This window comes from Pelobates fuscus, chromosome 8, assembly GCF_036172605.1.
Source record: "Pelobates fuscus isolate aPelFus1 chromosome 8, aPelFus1.pri, whole genome shotgun sequence".
Classification (NCBI taxonomy): Eukaryota; Metazoa; Chordata; class Amphibia; order Anura; family Pelobatidae; genus Pelobates; species Pelobates fuscus.
The window spans coordinates 105,521,625-105,545,538 of record NC_086324.1 but is presented as its reverse complement, the minus strand read 5'-3'; the positions used below and the strand labels follow the sequence as shown (position 1 = coordinate 105,545,538).

The following is a 23,914-nucleotide window of genomic DNA, read 5'->3' as shown; positions in this document are numbered from 1 at the left end:
ATCTTAGTATCATCAGCAAAAAGACATACCTTACCATCAAGACCTTCTGCAATATCACCAATTAAAATATTAAAGAGAATGGGTCCAAGTACAGATCCCCGAGGTACCCCACTGGTGACAAGCCCAAGCTTTGAATATACTCCATTGACTACAACCCTCTGTTGCCTGTCACTCAGCCACTGCCTTACCCATTCAACAATATTGGAATCCAAACTCAAAGATTGCAGTTTATTGATAAGCCTTCTATGTGCAACAGTGTCAAAAGCCTTACTGAAATCTAGGTAAGCAATGTCTACTGCACCACCCTGATCTATAATTTTAGTTACCCAATCAAAAAAATCAATAAGATGAGTTTGGCATGATCTCCCTGAAGTAAACTCATGTTGTCTCTGATCTTGAAATCCATGTGTTTTTAGATGTTCAACAATCCTATCCTTTAACATGGTTTCCATCACTTTCCCCACTACTGAAGTAAGGCTTACTGGCCTATAGTTGCCCGACTCCTCCCTATTACCTTTCTTGTGAATGAGCACAACATTCGCTAGCTTCCAATCTTCTGGGACTACTCCTTCACCTCTACTCCCATACAAAAAAAAAAAACACAGATAATCCCTCCTCTGTGCCTAGGAGAGAATTGGATCAGGAACTGTACTAATCTAATCCAATTATCTCCAAGCACAGAAAAAGCACACTTTCCCCCCCAAACACCTCAAAAGTACCCTAAAAATACATAAAACCACCACAAAAGTTACATCCCGATAGTCCTGATCTGTGTGACCAACATATCCACAAATCAACCAGGGGTTCAGGAATTTCCTGGAAGTCTTAATTTTGAGACCACCTGCATGCCCCTAAACAGTTCCAGAGAATCAGGGCTTGCGGTTTAAAAACCTAACAAACTACCGAACATAGTCAATAGTCTGACCCTGGAGCTTCCACGAAACAGCGCTTTTATAAGTGTTGTGGAACCGAATGCAGGCGATGCTAGAAGTCCAGCGGTGTTCGGGAGTTTGTGTCCATTTTCAGTTCCATGAGATTTATGCCCAAACACTGCTGCCTGCGTTCATGCAATCAAGATGGCTGTCACCTTGTGGTCGTCCATAGGAATTGCAGCCACCCAGACGAACACTTAGAACACCGGTGGAAATTGCTACAAAGTAGCAATTAGGCTTAACCAGCTCCAGGGTGGTCTCTGGTTCGTGCAGCTGTTCGGATCCCGAACCAAATATAAAACCCCATAAATCAAGTCTTCAAATTTTTTTTTTTTTTTTTTTTATTTTTTTTTAAAAAGAGCCCATAATCTTTTGGCAAGAGGCTGGCCAGCAGGCCTCCCAAAAAGACGTGACAAGGCTCGGTTCGTCACAAGGTGGTTTTGGAGATTTTCCAAGTTCAAATCTACTAGCTTCAGCCTGTATTTTGCAATTCCCTTTTTTTCCTCCATTTATCACAATAGTCATGTTGAAAATCACTGGGGGGAAATACAACTCACTGTTACAGTGAGGTGTTTACAGATATGCGGGTTCTCGCTTGGGCGATTACATATGATTTCGTGGGATATGCTGCATTGTGGTTGCCATGGTTTGTGATTTGCTAGTGTGGCAGCATTACCTATGTGAGTATGTGGCTTAAGCAGTGCAGTAGCTGGTCTATGAGTGATATAGTTAACTCTGGTTTGCAACGCTAGTGACTTAGACTAGAGCTATTAAAACTATTAAAAACAATGACATTCAAGCTAGGTCTTATGAGATTGTCTTCGCAAAGTTGGTGTTGTCAACAGTTTAAATCAAAAGGTCACGCCGATCAGTTTAGTAGATCAATATAGAAAAGCTTCAAACATGCATGGATTTTTCCACCCCAGGTTAACCCCCCGTCAGCCAGATGAGAGTCAGTGTCTGTGTGCCGTGAGGCTTGCCTCTCAAGTGTAGCGACTGCAGAGAGACTCAAGCTTGGGAACAGCCATATTAGGTGCAGTCCAGGCAAGTGGCAGAATGATGGTTCTCTTATGGTGTACTTGCGGTTTGGTACAGTGTCTGCCTCGGGTGGGAGTTAGCCCAAGTCACCAAGAAAACGACTGCTTCCTCGCAATGCTCCAAGAGGATCAGTGTACAGGGGTTCGTCGCAGGTTCCATGTCTCTCACTTTAAGTGTCCTCACTGTGTGCTTGAGTGGTAGGTCTCCGGTGTCTGTCTCCGCTGACCACGTGTGCTGCTGCTATTTGCATGGGTGTGACGTGGTTCCGGTTTCTCCGCCACCGTTCAGCTTGACCCCGAGTGGGTCTTGGCAAGTACATGTCGGTTTCCACGTGTCCCTTGTCAGTTTGCTGCCAGTGTAGGGCGGGTGCGTCTGTCTTTCCGCTGACTTAAGGACTCTGCTTGTGGTCCCCGCCATTTTGGCTGCGGCCTCAGGGTTCTGGGGCTCCATCACAGCCTGGAGTGTTAGTATTTCTGGCTGCTGGCATAACCCAAGGTATTTCACATGGGGTGTCTTATTTTGCAAATGGTAGGCCATGATGGGGTTAATTCTCATTTCTAGGCTTCCATACACTCTAAAAGGCAACATAACTAATGTGGCATATTTCAATGTGTGAAAACAGAAAAGCATGCCTTATATTTGACCCTGTAACTTTCAAAAACACCATAAAACCTGTACTGTTATACTCTGGAGACTTTGCTGAACACAAATATTAGTGTTTCAAAACAGTAAAACAGATTATTTGCCATTTAGGCGTTAAATAGTTTGGTTTATGCAGCCCTATTTACACCTCCTCTGCATGGGACCTAAACAGTATTCCTACACATTTCCTGTAAAGAAAGATCTAATGGTTAAACATCCCTTACTGCACAGTCTATTGAATTCAGAATGTTTCCTTCTGCTCTATTAATAGCCTGCAGAAGCCTCCTGTATGCAAGTAAAGTTTAGCTAAAAATCTAAAGTTAACACATCTCATTTACAGTGAACTTATTTATTTCATGGATGCAGTGTGACTCATAGCCAGGGGAGGTGTGGTTAGGGCTGCATAAACAAATGGATTTACCTTCTAAATGGCAAATAATGGAGTGGTTAGCCTGCATACACCAAAACCACTCTATTAAACTAAATTTGTTCATAATGTGTCCATTTAACTTTTATTTAAACAAAAGTGATTTAACTTCTAAATGGCAGAAAATGGAGCAGTGAACCACTTCATTAAGATAAAGTAGTTGTGGTACTTATAGTATCCTTTAAAGGGCACCTGTCATGCCAAAAACTACTTTTGCACTTTTTAAACATAAAATTTCATCTATACATTGTGTTTGTAGTTTTTCAAGCAAATGTATTGATTAAGAGAATCAGGTGAATTGACTGGCAGAGAAAGCAGAAGAGACCTCTCGAGTTGATCCGTCTACTCTTCCCCCATAGCAATCACAAAGCCTGTGCTGTAGTTGCTATGGTAACCCCCTAGCCAACATTGCTATTGCTGGCCAAGCAGTATAGGAACAGATTGATGAACATCAGTCCGTCCAGACGCCGGCATGCTGGAGGAGGTTTGTATACCCAAATAGGGCAAGTTAATTAATATGTCAAGAGTAACGATGGCAGAACAGAAGTGGGGGTTATAGAAGTGTAACATCCACTTCTGTAATGAGATGGTGGCAGGGGAGCGGAGGGTAGTAACTATAATAGCCAAAGAGCGCAATCCATGTATATCCTTTTAATGGTATCCAATTTTGTCTGTGCAAATATTTCTACTAATCTCTGTACTCCTTTGAGCTCGGCTAGTTTAATAGTTTATCCAGATCTCTCCGGTCCTTGACATTGGCATTCTCTCTGCCACTCCTACCATTAGTCTGGTCACTAATGACTGGTACACTGAAAGTATGTGTTGTGATTGGGTCTGTACATTTAGGTCCCTCTATGATCCTGGCATCAAGTAAGTGATAGCAGGTTACCATTAATGTAAATTATAACTCCAAAAATAAAAGCTACTATGGTAATCTCTTAAGTCAGGGTTTCCCAAAGTGTGGGTCGCAGGGGGATTCCCAGTGGGTTGCGCTGACCCACGCCAATGCCTGCAAAAGTACTAAGGTTGAAATGAAAAATAAAACGTTAAACCATTAACAAAAAAAATTTCCGTCTCTTATCTCATGTCAGTCTAAAAATGTACTTTATCTTTAAAATGTAAATGTGGACTACAATATGTAGAAGAAAAAAAAAAAAAAAATAAACACCTTGGGCACAGAGTAAGGTCAGGGAAGTAGAGTCCTGAGACAGCCAGAGTAGAAGCCATTGCAAATTTTCCCCAACCCCACACAAAAACCCAGGTACTAGCGTTTCTTGGCACCGCAGGGTATTACAAGAAATTTGTCAGAGTATAGCGCCCTGGCTAAACCCCTTACAGACTTAACCAAGAAGTCACTGCCCAAACAAGTAGCGTGGTCCCCGGAGTGTGCGCCAGCCTTTCAGAGATTTATAACGGCCCTGAGCGAGGCACCGGTGCTAGCGGCCCCAGACCCTACTATCGTGGGGGACGATGGAATGGTGAACCAGGAGGCATATCTCAGCCGTATACTACTAACCCGAGAAGTCTGCTATGCCACTGTGGAGAAAGAATGCCTGGCTCTGGAATGGGCATTAAAGAAACTCCAACCCATTCTGTATGGTTGTTTTTTCACTTTATTGACGGACCACAACCCCCTCATTTGGCTTAACCGAGTCTCTGGAGACAACCCACGTTTGTTACGCTGGAGCCTGGCTTTGCAGTCCTACAATTTTACTTTGCAATACCGACCAGGCAAGCAAAATGGCAATGCGCATGGTCTATCACGCCAAACTAGAACTGTAACTGACTTTCCCAGACATCCCCAAGCCAACCCGGCAGGGTCTAGGTGGGTATGCCGATCCATGGAACTAAGAGGGAGCAATGTGAAGAAAATAGCATGTTATTCAAAGACTTTTGATGCCATTCGAGACTATGTTTTATTGGTTCGGTAGCGGTAACTACCAAACACCCCCCTGGCTCATTATCTTCAAAGAAAACCAAGCCATTAAGCGCCCTCACTGTGTGGCCACGTGCAAGAGAAAACGGCAGCCATCTTGTTTGCATGAAAGGAGGCAGCGGGACTTTGTTGTGTAGTGTCTGGAACTAGAAATTGGACACTACTTCCTGAACACCTGTCAAACCATACGAACGCCAGGAGAGTGCTGTTCTGTAGTTTGGCTCCCACGAACCAGGGGAACAATCGCTCCTATGAGCCAGGGGGCTCCGTTTGTGCATTTATTCATTTTTATGAAACGAGCAAGAATTAGTCTTAAAAATTTAACAGGGCATCCGCTAGACTCTGTGGGACAGGAGATCGGCCGCCTGTCCCCTCCTCTGCGCCTACTAGGCCTCAGTTGTGCAATAGCACCTGGGTAAAACTTGCAAACAGTGGATAGCATGCCCAGGTCAGTCCTTTGTTGACTGTTGCCAACTGGAAAGGTAGAGTAAACTCTAGAGTTAACTGCTAGAATGTGAGGTTTATTAAGCATCTCCCCAGGAGCTCACAGGAGACACATCCAGCCGTCATAACGATCAAGCCCCTCCCCAGGAGCTGCCATTTTATGTTAAACTCAAAAAAAAAAAAAAGTTTTGAATGTGCAGAAAAATTGCAAGGAAACTAAACAGATAATCGATGCTCCATTTACTTTCAAATGGTCAATCTTATTATAGAGAGAAATAAAACAACATCTTTATAATATTTCTTTAAATTAATTTCCCATCATTATCCACTAATACAAGCATAAAAGTACAGTTTAGTTACCTTAGGGCACCATAACAACTTCATTTAAATTAAGTTATGGTGCCAGGAGGACCCCAGCGCTCTCTTACAGTGTTAAACTGTTCTCAAAACAGCTTAACCCCAAAGTTGCGTCTAGCAGCGATCTCCACTCCCGCTTAAGCATCCATCTTATGATATGATATTTCAGTGACTGCTTGGCAGCATTGCATTTGGCATGCACACTGCACCTTTTCCAGGCCAGTTTTGTGAATTGGTTCTTAGTCAATCAGCAGCGCCCATGCCCAGCGTCACTCTGTGCTTCCTGAAACTGAAATTTCAGAAGCAGATGCCACCTGGGGAAATCTGGAAACTGTGCTGAAGGAAACATTGTGGTTTAACCCCCTTAAGGCAAGTTGTTATGGTGCCTGGAGTATTCCTGTAAAGTGGCTCTGTCACTTTCACTGAAATTCCAACACTGTCAAAAGAAAAGAAAGTAGGGGCTTCTTGGTATTATGAATTTTTCCATACGTGTTGCAAAAACCTAACAATACGCGGAGCTACTGCCATCAAGTTTGTCAAATTCCCCAGTCTTTACTAGTGACACCTGTGTAAAAAGGGTATCTTGCCGATTGCGAAACAAAAGCTATGGAGGAAATTTTGGTCTCATAGGATTATCCATAGACATCAGTGTTGTACGCCATCAGATATTTTTCAGTGCAGACCAGATATATCTCTCCTCCCCTGTTCTCTCTCCTGCTGTACTAGAACAAGTCTCCAGGCGCCTCTTACGTTTCTTCTGGATGTCTTCCTGCCTTCTAAAACAAATCTTACCTCCTTATAATAAATAAAATCAGACCATCCTTGCAAGCTTGCTCACTTAGTGTCATCTTTGATTCTGGCCTCACCTTACACCATGTATCCAGTCTGAACTTATTCAGTTAAGTTAACCCCTGAACTTCTTCAGTTAAACCCCTTCTAGGTTGCTCCACCCTGACCGTCTCCTATATGCTTGTACATAATACCCCCCCCCCACTGTCTTTCCTATTTTGTTTTTACATGCCACTAAATTAAAAATATTTCATAGTTAGAACGATCTGGCTTCTTACTTACAGTCTGCAGGGCACAGCTCCTTGCCTCCACTACAGCTTAGTAGCTTCCGTTAACTCTTCTGAGTTAAGAACAATGGCTCAGAGCCAGGCTATGCTCAGTGAAGAGAGCTTCTGACTCTCATTGAGCAGCAGTGGAGTAGGGAAGCAGCACCCAGTGGACCTCACGTAAGAAGTCATACCAGCCTAAAATAGTTTGGCTCATTACATTAGGGAGGAGAGTGCACTCCTTCACCATAGCATGCTGTTGTGGTGATGGTACTTTGAGTGTTCCTTTAGAGAAAAAAATAAAAAATAAATAATTACAAGTGATTTTTACAGTAAGCAATGGAGAAAAAAAAAAAAAAAGAAGCTCAGCTTACATTATCAGTAACAAACACCACCACAACTTTGGAAGCATTATACAATAAATAATAAAAAAAAATAAGTAAATTAAAACAGAGGCAAATGCACATATTTTTACTTTTATTCATATCTTACCTGTTGGACAGCCAATGTGCTATCCATTTCCTCAAAAGACTCGTCAGGCCAGTTGAAGAAATCCTAAAAAGATTAAATAAAACCAGTCCAATATGCCAGTTAATAATTTCACAACTAAACTCATTTCAATAAAAAAGATAAAATATAGGATTGAAAGCTAGCACATAAACTCAGCACAAAACTACAGCGTCATATATAAAGCGCCGTTCAAAGACATCTTTGAACGATATTTAAAAAAAATACTAAAAAACAAACAGTTTGGTTTTCACATTATTTTTTCAATCTTTAACAAGAATAAGGGGTTGTTGCATATAAGAGACTATACATTATCCCTGGTCTCACAATTTAAAAAATAAATAAAAAAAATTTGGGTAAAATATTTATTGCAGTTACTCCAAGCACCATGATCACTTCAGTGATTTGAAGTAGTCATGGTGCCTGGCGGAATAATTTAATACACTAATGCAGGGCTTCCCAAACTTTTATGGCCCTAGACCCACTTTTCAGAATGGTAATTTTTCGAGACCCACTTGCTTTTTTTAATGCATATTTTAAAAAGTGAACACCATGACAATCCGCTTTAGAGGCATACAATTGGCACACCATAGCAATCCGCTTTAGATGTACACCATGGCAATTGCTTTTAGAGGCATAAATCTGGCACACCATAGCAAACCGCTTAAGAGGCATACAATTGGCACACTATAGCAATCCGCTTTAGAGGCATACCATGGCAATCAGCTTTAGAGGCTTACAATTGGCACACCATGGCAATCAGCTTTAGAGGCTTACAATTGGAACATTATGGCAGCTTCAGATGCATAAAATAGGCATACCATGGCAATCAGCTTTAGATGCATAAAATTGGTACATTATGGCAATCAGTTTTAGAGGCATACAGTTGGGCATACCACGGCAATCAGCTTTACAGGCATACAATTGGAACATTATGGCAGCTTTAGATGCATAAAATTGGTACATTATGGCAATCAGTTTTACATGTATAAACTTGGCACATCATGGCAACTTTAGGTGCATAAAATTGGCACACCAGTGCAATCAGTTTTAGAGGCTTACAAATGGCACACTGTGGCATCCAGGTTTAGAGGCATACAATTGGAACATCAGGGCAGCTTTAAATACATAAACTTGGCATATCATGGCAATCACTTTTAGATGCATAAACTTGGCACATCATGGCAATCAGCTTCAGAGGCATACAATTGGCAAACAGTCAGATGCATTAAATTGGCACTCCATGGCAATCGGCTTTAAAAGCATACAATTGGCACTCCATGGCAATCAGCTTTAAAAGCATACAATTGGCACACCATGGCAATCAGCTTTAGATGCATAAAATTGGCATATCATGGCAGTTTTAGAGGCATAATTTGGCATATCATGGAGGTTTTAGATGCATAATTTAGATATTATGGAGTTTTAGAGGCAGAAACCTTGCATATCATGTCAATCAGTTTTAGAGGCATACAACTGCTTACTCACAGACTCAGTCAGAATCAGACGTTGTGTCCTGCTCATCCAGGCCCCTCACATTGATTATCCCAGTGGTGGAACTAATGTAGAGAGAGCCCTGGTGCAAGTATGCTTTCTGGGGCCCCCTCTAGTGCAAGTGTGGCCAAAAGGTAGATCTCCATCTGTCGGAGAACTTCAACAATGCTATGCCTGCTGGGAATCTACCATTTGCCCATCGTTGCAGGGTTATATTTGTGAGCAGTGTTTGAGCGTTTAAATGTAAGCATGTTTGTGTATTAAAGGACCACTATAGTGCCAGGAAAACAAACTCGTTTTCCTGGCACTAAAGTGCCCCGAGGGTGCCCCCACCCTCAGGGTCCCATTCCCGCCAGGCTGAAGGGAGAGAAAGGGGGTTAAAAACTCACCTTTCTCCAGCGCCAGGCTCCCTCGGCGCTGGGGACTCTCCTCCTTTGGCCGTCATCGGCTGAATGCGCGGCAAGAGCCGTGCGCGCATATAGCCAGTCCATAGGAAAGCATTCTCAATGCTTTCCTATGGACGCTGGCATCTTCTCACTGTGAAAATCACAGTAAGAAGCGCTGAAGCGCCTCTAGCAGCTGTCAATGAGTCAGCCACTAGAGGCTGGATTAACCCATTTGTAAACAAAGCAATTTATCTGAAACTGCTATGTTTACAGCAAGCAGGGTTAATCCTAGATGGACCTGGCACCCAGACCACTTCATTAAGCTGAAGTGGTCCTTTAAGTATGTGTGTGCATGTATGGGAGTGTTTGTATGTACTGTTGCCATTGGAATGTAGTGGTGTACTTGTTTGTAATGTTTGCGTCTGAACGCAGGGGTGTTTGAATGTAGTGCTGGACTTTAAATGCAGGTGTGCTTTTTGTGTGTAGTGTCAGTGTTTGAATGAAGGGTTTTTTGTATATCATTTTAGTGTTTTAATACATGGGTGTGTTTGTATGTAATGTTTGCGTTTGATTGCAGTGCGTGTGTAGTGGATGCAGTGTGTATATTGTGTATATAAAATATACATATACACAATGTGTGTTTGGATGTAAGCATGTTTTTTGCATGGAGTATGTGTGCAGTGTATACACATACAGAGACACACAAATACACACATACAGAGACACACATACACATACTGACACAGCAATACACACACTGACACTTATTTTCCTACACACAGATACACATACACTCATGTAAACAGATACACTGACACAAATACACACACACTGACACAAAAGGAGACTCAGATACACATACACGCAGAAACAGGTGAGGGTGACCGTGTGGTAAGGAGTGTGTGTGTGCAGGTAACAGTGTAGGGGGGCAGGGTGAAAAAGGGTTACAGTGGGCGGCGAGCAGGGGGAGAAAGTGTTACAGTGGGTGGGCAGGGGAGAGAAAGGGCTACAGTGTAGGGGGCAAGGGGAGAAAGGTCTACAGTGGGGGGGGGGCAGGGGGAGAGAAGGCTACAGTGGGGGGGGGCAGGGGGAGAGAAGGCTACAGTGGGGGGGGGCAGGGGGAGAGAAGGCTACAGTGGGGGGGCAGGAAGAAAATGGGTTACAGTGGGGGAGCAGGGAGAGCAGGGGTTACAGTGGGGGGAGGGGGGCAGGGAGTGAAGGGGTTACAGTGGGGGGAGGGGGGCAGGGAGTGAAGGGGTTACAGTGGGGGGAGGGGGCAGGGAGTGAAGGGGTTACAGGGTGGGGAGGGGGGCAGGGAGTGAAGGGGTTACAGGGTGGGGAGGGGGGCAGGGAGTGAAGGGGTTACAGGGTGGGGAGGGGGGAGGGGGGCAGGGAGTGAAGGGGTTACAGGGTGGGGAGGGGGGCAGGGAGTGAAGGGGTTACAGGGTGGGGAGGGGGGCAGGGAGTGAAGGGGTTACAGGGTGGGGAGGGGGGCAGGGAGTGAAGGGGTTACAGGGTGGGGAGGGGGGCAGGGAGTGAAGGGGTTACAGGGTGGGGAGGGGGCAGGGAGTGAAGGGGTTACAGGGTGGGGAGGGGGCAGGGAGTGAAGGGGTTACAGGGTGGGGAGGGGGCAGGGAGTGAAGGGGTTACAGGGTGGGGAGGGGGCAGGGAGTGAAGGGGTTACAGGGTGGGGAGGGGGCAGGGAGTGAAGGGGTTACAGGGTGGGGAGGGGGAGGGGGCAGGGAGTGAAGGGGTTACAGGGTGGGGAGGGAGCAGGGAGTGAAGGGGTTACAGGGTGGGGAGGGAGCAGGGAGTGAAGGGGTTACAGGGTGGGGAGGGGGGCAGGGAGTGAAGGGGTTACAGGGTGGGGAGGGGGGCAGGGAGTGAAGGGGTTACAGGGTGGGGAGGGGGGCAGGGAGTGAAGGGGTTACAGGGTGGGGAGGGGGCAGGGAGTGAAGGGGTTACAGGGTGGGGAGGGGGCAGGGAGTGAAGGGGTTACAGGGTGGGGAGGGGGCAGGGAGTGAAGGGGTTACAGGGTGGGGAGGGGGCAGGGAGTGAAGGGGTTACAGGGTGGGGAGGGGGCAGGGAGTGAAGGGGTTACAGGGTGGGGAGGGGGAGGGGGCAGGGAGTGAAGGGGTTACAGGGTGGGGAGGGGGCAGGGAGTGAAGGGGTTACAGGGTGGGGAGGGGGCAGGGAGTGAAGGGGTTACAGGGTGGGGAGGGGGAGGGGGAGGGGGCAGGGAGTGAAGGGGTTACAGGGTGGGGAGGGGGAGGGGGCAGGGAGTGAAGGGGTTACAGGGTGGGGAGGGGGAGGGGGCAGGGAGTGAAGGGGTTACAGGGTGGGGAGGGGGAGGGGGCAGGGAGTGAAGGGGTTACAGGGTGGGGAGGGGGCAGGGAGTGAAGGGGTTACAGGGTGGGGAGGGGGCAGGGAGTGAAGGGGTTACAGGGTGGGGAGGGGGCAGGGAGTGAAGGGGTTACAGGGTGGGGAGGGAGCAGGGAGTGAAGGGGTTACAGGGTGGGGAGGGAGCAGGGAGTGAAGGGGTTACAGGGTGGGGAGGGAGCAGGGAGTGAAGGGGTTACAGGGTGGGGAGGGAGCAGGGAGTGAAGGGGTTACAGGGTGGGGAGGGAGCAGGGAGTGAAGGGGTTACAGGGTGGGGAGGGAGCAGGGAGTGAAGGGGTTACAGGGTGGGGAGGGAGCAGGGAGTGAAGGGGTTACAGGGTGGGGAGGGAGCAGGGAGTGAAGGGGTTACAGGGTGGGGAGGGAGCAGGGAGTGAAGGGGTTACAGGGTGGGGAGGGAGCAGGGAGTGAAGGGGTTACAGGGTGGGGAGGGGGCAGGGAGTGAAGGGGTTACAGGGTGGGGAGGGGGCAGGGAGTGAAGGGGTTACAGGGTGGGGAGGGGGCAGGGAGTGAAGGGGTTACAGGGTGGGCAGGGGGCAGGGAGTGAAGGGGTTACAGGGTGGGGAGGGGGGCAGGGAGTGAAGGGGTTACAGGGTGGGGAGGGAGCGAAGGGGTTACAGGGTGGGGAGGGGGCAGGGAGTAAAGGGGTTACAGGGTGGGGAGGGGGCAGGGAGTAAAGGGGTTACAGGGTGGGGAGGGGGCAGGGAGTAAAGGGGTTACAGGGTGGGGAGGGGGCAGGGAGTGAAGGGGTTACAGGGTGGGGAGGGGGCAGGGAGTGAAGGGGTTACAGGGTGGGGAGGGGGCAGGGAGTGAAGGGGTTACAGGGTGGGGAGGGGCAGGGAGTGAAGGGGTTACAGGGTGGGGAGGGGGCAGGGAGTGAAGGGGTTACAGGGTGGGGAGGGGGCAGGGAGTGAAGGGGTTACAGGGTGGGGAGGGAGTGAAGGGGTTACAGGGTGGGGAGGGGGCAGGGAGTGAAGGGGTTACAGGGTGGGGAGGGGGCAGGGAGTGAAGGGGTTACAGGGTGGGGAGGGGGCAGGGAGTGAAGGGGTTACAGGGTGGGGAGGGGGCAGGGAGTGAAGGGGTTACAGGGTGGGGAGGGGGCAGGGAGTGAAGGGGTTACAGTTTGGGGGTGGGGGGTAGGGAGAAAATGATTTACATTAGGTGGCAGGATCTGGGGGCTGTGTCCTACCTTCATTTAATTCCCTGGTGGTCCAGTGTCTCCCTGGTGGTCCGGTGGGCTACCTCTCCGGTCTGAGCTCCGCCGGGTGCAGAGCTGCAGACAGTGTAATAAAAAAGTCTCGCGAGCTCCCTGAGTGTTGCCATGGTAACACTCTGGGAGCTCGCGAGACTTCTATCACACAGTCTGCAGCTCTGCACCCGGCGGAGCTGCAGACCGGAGCTGCTGGGCAGACTGACTGGAGGGAGCCCAGCGGCATACAGGGCAAACCGCCCGGCTCCCTCCTGGTGTCAGTCTGCCTGACTGCCGGCGGCCCTGGATGTGTGGGTCAGCGCGACCCACTGGGAATCGCTCTGCGACCCACCAGTGGGTCGCGACCCACACTTTGGGAACCGCTGCACTAATGAGTTCGACATTAGCTAATGTCATTTCTATGCAATTATTGTTTTTGCACAGTGTGCCATTCATAGGCTGAGAGCAGTCAGATGATGCATTCAGCCAATGGAATAGCGACTTGATCGGCTTCCAACTACCGCAGAAACCTAAAGCATGTCTGGTCATTCCAGAAGACTAGGAGCACAGCAGGGACAAAGGGAGGCAGGCCACGATACTTGTGGCATCATAACTTCTACAGCAGACTGTAGGGGTTATGATGCTTGGAGAAACCCATTAAACATATCAAAATGCATAGCTTGTGGCAGTGTCAGTTCATAAAAATGAAGATGTCTGGCACAAGGTCTCCTAACACCACAGTATAGGCAGACAATATGACCATTACATGGGGATCCCAAACAAACTAAACCTACCATCCAAGAAATTGTAAATAAAGTGTTTAGCATTATTCTTTCATTAACCCGTTAAGGCGTTCCATGCCGTCCCCATTATAATGGGCTTTAAAGCCGTTGCGGCGGCATGGAACGCCGTAACGGCTTTGAGCCCCAGGAGGTAAGTTATACTTACCTCCGCCGCGATCCTCTTCTGGGGGGCTGCCTGACAGCCCAGGCAGCCCTCCCACGGCAAATGAGGCCCCCGGGGGCCATGTGATCGCTCACTTAGAATGATGTTACACACACACACACACATATAAATATATAATCGATGTACATATACAATATATATATATATATATAAATATATAATCGATGTACATATATAATATATATATATAATATATATATATATATATATATATATATATATATATATATATATATACATATATACACGTATAATTAAAATAATAAATAAATAAAATAATAAAATTAATAAATAAAATATTGAAACAAAATTTAATATAAATTATATATTCATATGTAATTTCATTCTAACTGTATTTTGTTATTAATATATATAGGTAACAAAATACACTTAGAATGACTATATATATATATATATATATATATATATAAATAACACACACACACACACACACACTAGTATACACGTAGAATTTAAATATATATGTATATATATTAAAATTCTACATGCATATTTAAGTAATCTTTTAACATAATTATGTGATTTGATTAATTAAAATTTGATTGACATGCCTGACAACACAGGGAGAAAGTGCAGAGAATTTAATTCGCAAGCACTATATTTGACCCTGTAATTCTCCACGACACCATAAAACCTGTACATAGGGGGTACTGTTTTACTCGGGAGACTTCGCTGAACTCAAATATTAGTGTTTCAAACTGGTAAATTGTATTACAACGATGATATTTTAAGTAAAAGTGACGTTTTTTGCATTTTTTTTACAAACGAACGGCACTTTTATGGACTATATTATTGTTGTAATATGTTTTACCGTTTTAAAACACTAATATTTGTGTTTAGTGAAGTCTCCCGATAATAACAGTACCCCCCCCATGTACAGGTTTTATGGTGTTTTGGATAGTTAGAGAGTCACATATAAGGCTTGCGTTTCATTTTTTTCACATTGAAATTTGCTAGATTGGTTATGTTGCCTTCGAGAGCGTATGGTAACCCAGGAATGAGAATTACCCCCATGATGGCATACCATTTGCAAAAGTAGACAACCCGAGGTATTGCAAGTGGGGTATGTCCAGTCTTTCTTAGTAGCCACTTAGTCACAAACACTGGCCAAATTTTCGTTTTTTGCTTTTTTCACACAAAAACAAATATGAAGGCTAAATTTGGCCAGTGTTTGTGACTAAGTGGCTACTAAAAAAGACTAAACATACCCCACTTTCAATACCTTGGCTTGTCTACTTTTTAAAATGGTATGCCATTATGGGGGTAATTCTCATTCCTGGGCTACCACACCGTCTCAAAGGTAACATTACTAATCTGGCAAATTTCAATTTGAAAATGGAACGTTCTATATTTGACCCTGTAACTTTCCAAAACAACATAAAACCTGTTAATGGGGGGTACTGTTGTGCTCGTGAGACATTGCTGATTACAAATATGTGCATTTTGTTGCAGTAAAACCTAACAGTATTATGACATTTACAGCTAAAATGTGAGGCGGAACTACACATTTTTAAAAAATAAATAAATTTCTCAGTTTTTTTTATTTTATTCATAATGAATTATGTTCCATATATGAATAGTTAATGATAAATTAAAGCCCTGTTTCTCCTGAACAAAATGATATATAATAAGTGTGGGTGCATATAATATGAAAGAGGCGAACTACGGGTGAACAGACATATAGCGCAAATTCCAGTTTTTGTTTACGTTTTGTTTTGATCAGAACGTGTACTATTGACTCCGTCCTGAAGGGGTTAAATAAATGCATGACACAATCATGACATCCAGGCAGGTAAGTCTCTACATGTACCATTTACAGCACTCTGGTTGCTTTCAATTTGAAATCCAACCAGACTGCTCTGTCAAGATGCAGCCGCGTCACGAATAGGATCGGAGTTTCATTCATTCGAATGAAATGCCGATACGAACAAAGTGCCGAATTGCATCCTAACACGAATGGAGAAAATGTTCTCATTTCGGTTAGGACGCAATTCTGTAGTTTCGCCGACATTCTGTCTAAGTGACAGGACGTTCGGGAAAAGTGAAAGGAGGCTTCGTCGGAACACAGATAGGTGAGAATTGTGGGAAAATTAAAATAAAGTGAAGCTAAGCACACTTTGCTCCTCTGCTGGTCAGAGATGGTCAGGTGTAGGAAACCAACGCCTGACCTACTTTGTCTTATGTTTTAAACCCTTAGGGACGGCGGGCATTCTATGCCGTCCTTGGGGACCCAGCTCTAATCGCCGGTGGGTGGCATAGAACACCCAATCCGTCCTATGTACTTAGACGGTCGCCAGCGATCGCGGTGTGGGGGACTCCTTCCTCTTCGGCCCCCCTGGGCCTTGTGATTGCCAAGTCCTTGTAAGGACCTTGCAATCCTATGATAGCAATGCCAGCAGGGTGAGTGCCTGTAATGACAGGCACACTCCCTGCTGCCTGAAAATAGTAAAAAAAATAAAAAAATAAAAAAATTTACTGTATTTTAAAAGTCATATATTGATATCAAAATATATATCTATATCTATATCTATCTCTACCTCATTTTTGCTAGCACTATATTTAACCCTGTAACTTTCCAAGACACCATAAAACCTGTACATAGGGGATACTGTTTTACACGGTAGACTTCGCTGAACACAAATATTAGCGTTTCCCCTGAATAAAACGATATACAATAAGTGTGGGTGCACATAATATGAAAGAGGCGAATCACGCCTGAACAGACAGTGCAAATTCAAGTTTTTGTTTTGATCACAACGTGTACATTTGGCTCAGTGCTTAACCCCTTAAGGACAGAAGCTTGTCTTTCACTTAATGACAACTGCATTTTTTGCTGTTTGCGTTCAACTGCAATTTGCATTTTACCAATTTATTGCACCAATGCATATTATATACCGTTTTTTAAAGGATAGAAAGGGCTTTAACCTCTTCCCGACCGGTGACGGAAATTTTCCGTCAACCTTGTCCTTCAGTTAAGGACCGTTGACGGAAAATTTCCGTAATTTACTAAAGTTAACCCCAGATCGCCGCAATTGCGGCGATCGCGTGGTTAACAGTGTTCCGGTCTGCCTCTGCATTAGAGGCAGACCGGGAGCACCCGATCGGGCTGCCCCAGCACCGGTGCTCGCTCTGACAGCATGTGATCAATTGGCAGGGTATACATTTTAATGTCATCTGATTTTTTTTTTTTTAACCCCTGAGGGTTAATTCTTTTTTTTAACCCTCAGGGGTTAAATTTATTTTATTAATTAATTTAAATATTTAAAAATTATATATTTAGCTAGCTGGGATGGGTGGAAGTTAGTGGGGAATTTACTGTTAGTGCTGCTTACTGCTAGTTAGGGGTTAACGGTAAAAGAAAAGTTTAGAAAAAAATTTAAAAGTGTAAAAAAAAAATACATAAATGCTTATTTATTATAAAAAAATACAGAAAAATGCAAAAACAATTAAAAATTTTGATTTTTTTACAGTTTTTGCAATAATAATGTGTGCACAATTAGTGCAGGTTAAGGAAAGCAATTAAAACTAAATTCATTTATTTGTTCAGATTTACAGAATATATAATGTGTCTGGGATTTTACTTTTTTTGGTAGTTACAGGTCACAAAGCACAAGGAGTAAAATAAACTTTTAATGTGGAGCGATTTTAGAATTTCGTATGTTTGTCTTGTAAGCTTAATAGCAATAAAAGAAAACAAAATTGCCACACAAAAGTATATATTTATATAAAGTAAAAAACAGGCTATTTACCTAAGGTTGTTTTGACACTTTCTACGTAGCCATTTCACCGCCAATCTCTGCTAAACATTGGAGTAAAATTTAGTATTTTGGGGTTTTTGGCACACAAACTTATAACAAAGAACTTCTCATGTGTATTTTATAAAGTTGGTGTGTGCTATTATTCCTGTACAAAGTTTTATTTTGTATTCAGTTACATCTGCTGAGTAAAATGACACCCCCATTGTATGTCTTTGGCACTATTTTGTGAAGCTACAGTGCCATATAGGAGATCTGTCCTTTTCAGTATTCACATTCGAATTTAATGAGCCTATGCTTCCATTTGGGATATTATAACAGTTTAACTGTTCATAAAAAAAAAAACCCACAAAGGCCTACCATTTGTAAAAGTAGACACTCCAGGGTATTTCATAAGGTGCATATAGTGCCTTAGCATGCCCCCAGTTTTCCACCAATATATGCCAAAGTATGTGGTAAAAAATTATTTTGGGCATTCTTTTACATACGGATTGCATTTTTGCTGGGCATTTTGTATATTTCATATGTGCCACTAAGTTCAAAACCCCCAAATTATGCTCAGCTAAGTCTTCTGAGTAAAAAGACATCCCCAATAAATGTCTTTGGCACTATTTCGTGAAGCTACAGTGCCATATAGGAGACCAAGCCATGTCAGTTTTTACAGAACTTTGGATTTTGACGCTGGGCCTATGTGCAATTTCCAAGCATCTTCGCAGGTTTTAAATTCAAACTACCCCACAAAGGCCTACCATTTCTTAAAGTAGACACCCCAGGGTATTTCAAAAGGCATATTTTGAACCTTAGCATGGGATCATTTTTCCGCTAGCGTGTACCAAGTGTAGTGGTAATAAGCGTTTTTTTCTGCCTTTTTGACACACAAAGTGAGTTTGAACAGTATATTTTGCAAACCTTATGTGTACAACCACTGTATAATACTTCATATGTTGCTCAGCTATGGCTGCTGAGTACAAAAATACTCCCGTATGTACCTTTGCCAGGTATATGTGGACATCGGAGGGGCACATTTGGGACACAGCCATTCCATTTTTTCCAAACTTTAAATTTTTTACGCTGTGCCCATGTCCCATTTTAGAGTATTTTACCAGGCTATATAATCCAAATACCCCATAAAGCCATACCATTTCTTAAAGAAGACATCCCAGGGTATTTCAAAATGCATATTTTGAACCTTAGCGTGGGATCATTTTTCCGCTAGCTTGTACCAGGTGTAGTGGTAATGAGCGTTATTAGATTAATTTTTTTAAACTTTTTAAAACTATTTTTTAGACTTTTGTTTTGCTTATTAATTTTTTCAAAGTTTCCTAAACTTTCGTAAAACTTTTTTACAGATTTAACATTTTTCTAAGCTTTTTTTTTACCGTTAACCCCTAACTAGCAGTAAATTCCCCGTTTTCCCATAACTCCCACCCACCCCAGCTAGCAAAATATTTAATTAAACAATATTTAAATTAGTTAATTAAATAAATTTAACCCCTGAGAGTTAAAAAATAAATAAAAGTTAATCGTCAGGGGTTAAAAAAAAAAATTAGATCACAGTATAATACTGTGATCTGTATTTTGATCACTGTAGGCAGTGATCGACTGGCAGGGAAGGGGTTCATTTTTATTTGGACTGGGTAAAGGGTTTATTTTTTTAATTTTTTACTTAAACGTTATTAAAACTTTTTTTTAACTTAATTTTTTAACTTTTTAAAGCTTATTTTAAAACTTTTTTTAACGTTAAGCCCTAGTTAGCGTAACACTAAATCCCCCAATTCCCCACTAACTTCCACCCTCCCAGCTAGCTAAATTTATAATTTTAAAATATTTAAATTAATAAAATAAATTTAATACCTGAGGGTTAAAAATAAATAAATAAATCAGATCATAGTAAAATGTAATCCCTGCCAATTGATCACTGTAGCCAGTGATCAATTGGCAGGGAAGGGGTTAATTTTTTATTAAAATGGGTAAAGTTGGGTGGGATTTTAATTAAACTTTGACAGGGGGCAGGATCACTGATTATCCGTCTCCCTGCACTTCACAGTGAACCCGGAAGTGCAGGGAGGCGGAAGGTAAGTATACACAGCACATGTGCTCACTCTGACATGCTGTCAGAGCGGGCACATGTGCTGGGACAGCGCAAGTCAGTGCTCCCGGTCTGCCTCTAATACAGAGGCAGACCGGAGCACCATTAACCCCGTGATCGCGGCGATCTGTGGTTAATTTTAACGGGTGACGGACGAGGTCCGTCACTCGTCGTTAAGGGGTTAAAGGACCACTATAGGCACCCAGAACACTTCAGCTTAATGAAGTGGTCTGGGTGCCAGGTCCACCTAGGATTAACCCTTTCTGCTGTAAACATAGCAGTTTCATAGAAACCGCTATGTTTACCTATGGGTTAATCCAGCCTCTAGTGGCTGTCTCACTGACAGCCGCTTCCGCGCTTCTCACTGTAATTTTCACAGTGAGAAGAGGCCAGTGTCCATAGGAAAGCATTGAAAATGGCTGAATGCGCGCGACTCTAGCTGCGCATGCGCATTCAAACGATGACATCAGAAGAGGAAGGAGAGTCCCAGCGCCGAGAGAGCCCGGCGATGGAAAAATGTAAGGGATTAACCCCTTCCGCGCACCCTCAGGGCACTATAGTGCCAGGAAACGAGTATGTTTTCCTGGCACTATAGTGGTACTTTAATGAAAAATAGAGCAGAAAGGAACAAATGAAGAACAAATCATGAGAGAGAGAAAGAAGAGGAATCGATTAAAGAAAGGCAAGTTTGGCATGACAGTGCCTCTAAGTGCAGTGGCTTTGTCTTTTTAGCCCTTCGATCTAAAACGTTTAGTAGATAATGTTTTGATTGAGGGTTAAACATGCCTCTAGTCTAGTGGCTGTCTGTCTTCCTACATACCTTTAAAGTTTCCTCCACAATGTTTAGTCTGACTGCCCCTCCCAAACCAGGAAGAAACACTAATCCATGAAAAATCTCAAACGCATAGCAGCGACACTGAGGCTGCCATCATTTCATACATAATCCGGTTTACTCTTTAGTGTAGTAGGTTATTTTGCGCCAATCAGCTCTCTCGCTCCAGTGAGAGAGCTTAGTACATGCCACTTGTAAAACTATTACAAAATTAATACTATTTAGCTGGAAAGAAGCATTACAGCAGTCAGTTTGACAGCTCTAAAAGGATGTCTTATAGCTACAGCAAGTTATTACAAATAATTGCTGTTATAAGCGACTCTCAGAGATGCCAATGCATTCAGTTTAATCTCTGAACTAAAAACATTGCAATCATGTAAATAGTTAATTTATAAGGATTAGATGTAGAATGTAGTCGCAATTAAAATATTTGAGTGAGTCAACCCTCAAACTAAACACTACCCTTTTCTTTGAGAGAGATATAGATATATATATATATAAAAAAAACGAGGCACATACACCAGAAAGCAAAGATAGGTTATTAATCCATTTTGGAGACGTTATATCATGTGGCAAACGGAGTTTTAGAATAACTAACAGAATACTGGTAAAGGATTAGGAAACGTGGTGCTAGTAATTAGTCCCCGTAGGTTGAAAGGCCATGTTTGATATATTACGAGGAGGAATCCACTATTCTGGTTTTAACGATAAAAGAGGAATGTAATCATTTTTAGCGACTACAAGACAAGGAGTTCAATAAACGGAAGGATACTGAAAGGTACCGGTAACAGAGAGGGAGTAAGTGCGGAAGGTTATCAGGGAGACAGTATCGTGCGGTTACCATTCCCAGTTGCCTTCCGCAATTTATTACCTAAGGCCTTCCTTGCACCCCAGCAACGCTCGGATCAATACTCAAGGCGCTTTGCGCCGCCGAAAAACGAGTAGTTCGCATTGAGTGTTATTACCTGTGCCTTAGTGCCGGGCCTGTTTCTCCTCAGCACTGCAGTACCCTCCGCCATGACCATAGTGACAGAGTCTGGAGCTTCAGGAAGGACCCGGATGCAGCTGCTTTATGCAGGCGGAGGAGGCGGGGAGAGAGTCTCTTGAGTTCTCCGCCTCCGGATTGTGATCTGATTGACATAGTGCTCGCTAGTGGCCGACCAGGGAAATAAAATATGTAATAGAAACGAGTTGGTAATTATCTGATATAGAACTACAATTCCTTTGATGCCTCGCAGACGTAGTTCTAAAGCTTAAAGGGACACTATAGTCACCTGAACAACTACAGCTTAATGTATTTGTTCAGGTGAGATCTATAGCTCCCTGCAGGCAATCTAATGTAAACACTGTATTTTCAGAGAAAATACAGTGTTTACATTGATTGATAGGAATACCTCCAGTGGCCGTCACTCAGACGGTCACTAGAGGCACTTCCTATCATGCAGGGCCCTAAAAAGGCCCTGTACACGTCAGACGTTTGAAAATACGTCTGACGTGTGCAGGAGAGAGAAGGCACTGTATGCGCGCCTTCTCTCTCCAGCCTGTCAGCAGAGGAGGGGGGCGGGCAAAGACCGCGAGCTGAGCTGTCAGTCAGCTCGCGGCCGCGCGCATGCGCGGTAGTGCGCTGAGGACTTCAGAGGGCGGTCTGAAGTCTGTGCGCATGTGTGGCGAAGCCGCGCATGCGCACAAGGGAGCAATGACGCTTCCAAATGGAAGCGTCTGATTGCTCCCTGCTCGCGCCCGCCTATTTCGTCATTTTGACGAAATAGGGGGCGCGGCTTCACGAGGCTCCCGTCGCTGGAACCAGGTGAGTAAACAGGGGCTGCCTGGAGAGTCCCTTTAAAGGATCACTATATTGTCAGGAAAAATAACTAGTTTTCCTGACACTATACAACCCTTAGCTCCCCCCCACCCTCAGGGCCCCCCTCCCTTGGCGCTTCAGTTACTTACCTTAAAGGGAAACTCCAGTGACAGGCAAACGATCTGTTTTCCTGGCACTGGAGGGTCCCTTTCTCTCCCACCCACCAATCCCCAGTTACTGAAGGGGTGAAAACCCCTTCAGTGACTTACCTGAGGCAGCGGTGATGTCCCTCGCCGCTGTCTCCTCCACCGCAACACTCCTCCCTGTGCTTCCGTCGGCCGGTGGGCGAGACTGATCCCGCCCACCAGCCGAAGACACCTAATGCGCATACGCGGCAATGCCACGCATGCGCATTAGGTCTCCCCATAGGAAAGCATTGAAAACTAATTTCAATGCTTTCCTATGGGGATTTGAGCGATGCTGGAGGTCCTCACACAGCGTGAGGACGTCCAGCGACGCTCTAGCACAGGTTTCCTGTGCTATGAAGCAGGAAGTTCTCTCTAGTGGCTGTCTAGTAGACAGCCACTAAAGGTGGAGTTAACCCTGCAAGGTAATTATTGCAGTTTATAAAAAAACTGCAATAATTACACTTGCAGGGTTAGGAGTAGTGGGAGTTGGCACCCAGACCACTCCAATGGGCAGAAGGGGTCTGGGTGCCTGGAGTGTTTCTTTAATTCAGCGCTGGTGACCTCTCCCCTCCCTCCGAAGTCAGCTCCTGAGTGGAGTGGAATGCACATGCATGGCAAGAGCTGCGCGCACATTCAAACAGTCCATAGGAAAGCATTTCTCAATGCTTTCCTATGGACGTTTTGCACGCTGAATGCGATTTTCGCATCCAGCGTCGCAGAAGCGCCCCTAGCGGTGTTGTAGAATTATTAGGCCCCTTTAAATCTATATCCTTATATTTCTCCCTCAGGCCTCATAAGCTTAAAGTCTTACAAGAATGCTTTGTTCATAGAAATAGTGTGTCAGCAGGAAATGCTAGGATCCTGTTGAGTGAAATATTGTAGCAGATAGTATTCATAAATTGTGTAGTTACTAAAAAGGCCTTGAGATCTAACCTTGAGAGACTAACGTGCCAACTACTCAAAATGGCTGCTAAAGCCCCCCTCCCATCGAGTGAACTCCTCGTGCTAGCAAGATGGCGCTGAAATCTGGAGGAGAAGTTCATGACGACAGTTGTGACACTAGATATAACACCCAGTGGGGAGGGCATTTAACTAACCACTTAACACCTAAGCCAATTAATAATGTTTACTTATTGATATCTTGATTTTCTTCAATGATGTAATAATGCCTTTATAAGGGTCTGCGCACCCACTTTTTAACAGATGCCATTACATTTTCTGAAGTTCTTTCATTTAACCTGAACCTTGTGTCAGTGTGAATTTACTTCTGCGTATACGCAATTTCATTATTTCTAATTTGGTCAGGAACAGATAGTCATTCAAACTTATTGGTTTGCTGAAAAGAAATCTATATCAGTTGGCGCCCATCCGTGCGGCTCTGGGTTATGCCCTGCTAGGGCAGCCGTCCAAGAAGACGCGGGGTGGATGAATCCTGGGGGAAGGAAGGAGCTTGATCAC

At 44.4% G+C, this 23,914-nt stretch overlaps 1 protein-coding gene across 1 annotated transcript in view; it reads right to left on the bottom strand.

The window, feature by feature from the left end:
• MOB4 (MOB family member 4, phocein) overlaps positions 1 to 21,545 on the bottom strand; it is a 69,877-nt gene extending 48,332 nt beyond the window's left edge. The window contains exons 1-2 of the mRNA XM_063430217.1: positions 21,433 to 21,545; positions 7,324 to 7,386 (exon numbers count right to left, since the gene is read on the bottom strand). Coding sequence (XP_063286287.1) covers positions 7,324 to 7,386; positions 21,433 to 21,492 — 123 coding nt within the window. The 5' untranslated portion in view covers positions 21,493 to 21,545. The remainder of the gene's footprint in view (positions 1 to 7,323; positions 7,387 to 21,432) is intronic.
• Between the last annotated feature and the right edge of the window lie 2,369 nt (positions 21,546 to 23,914).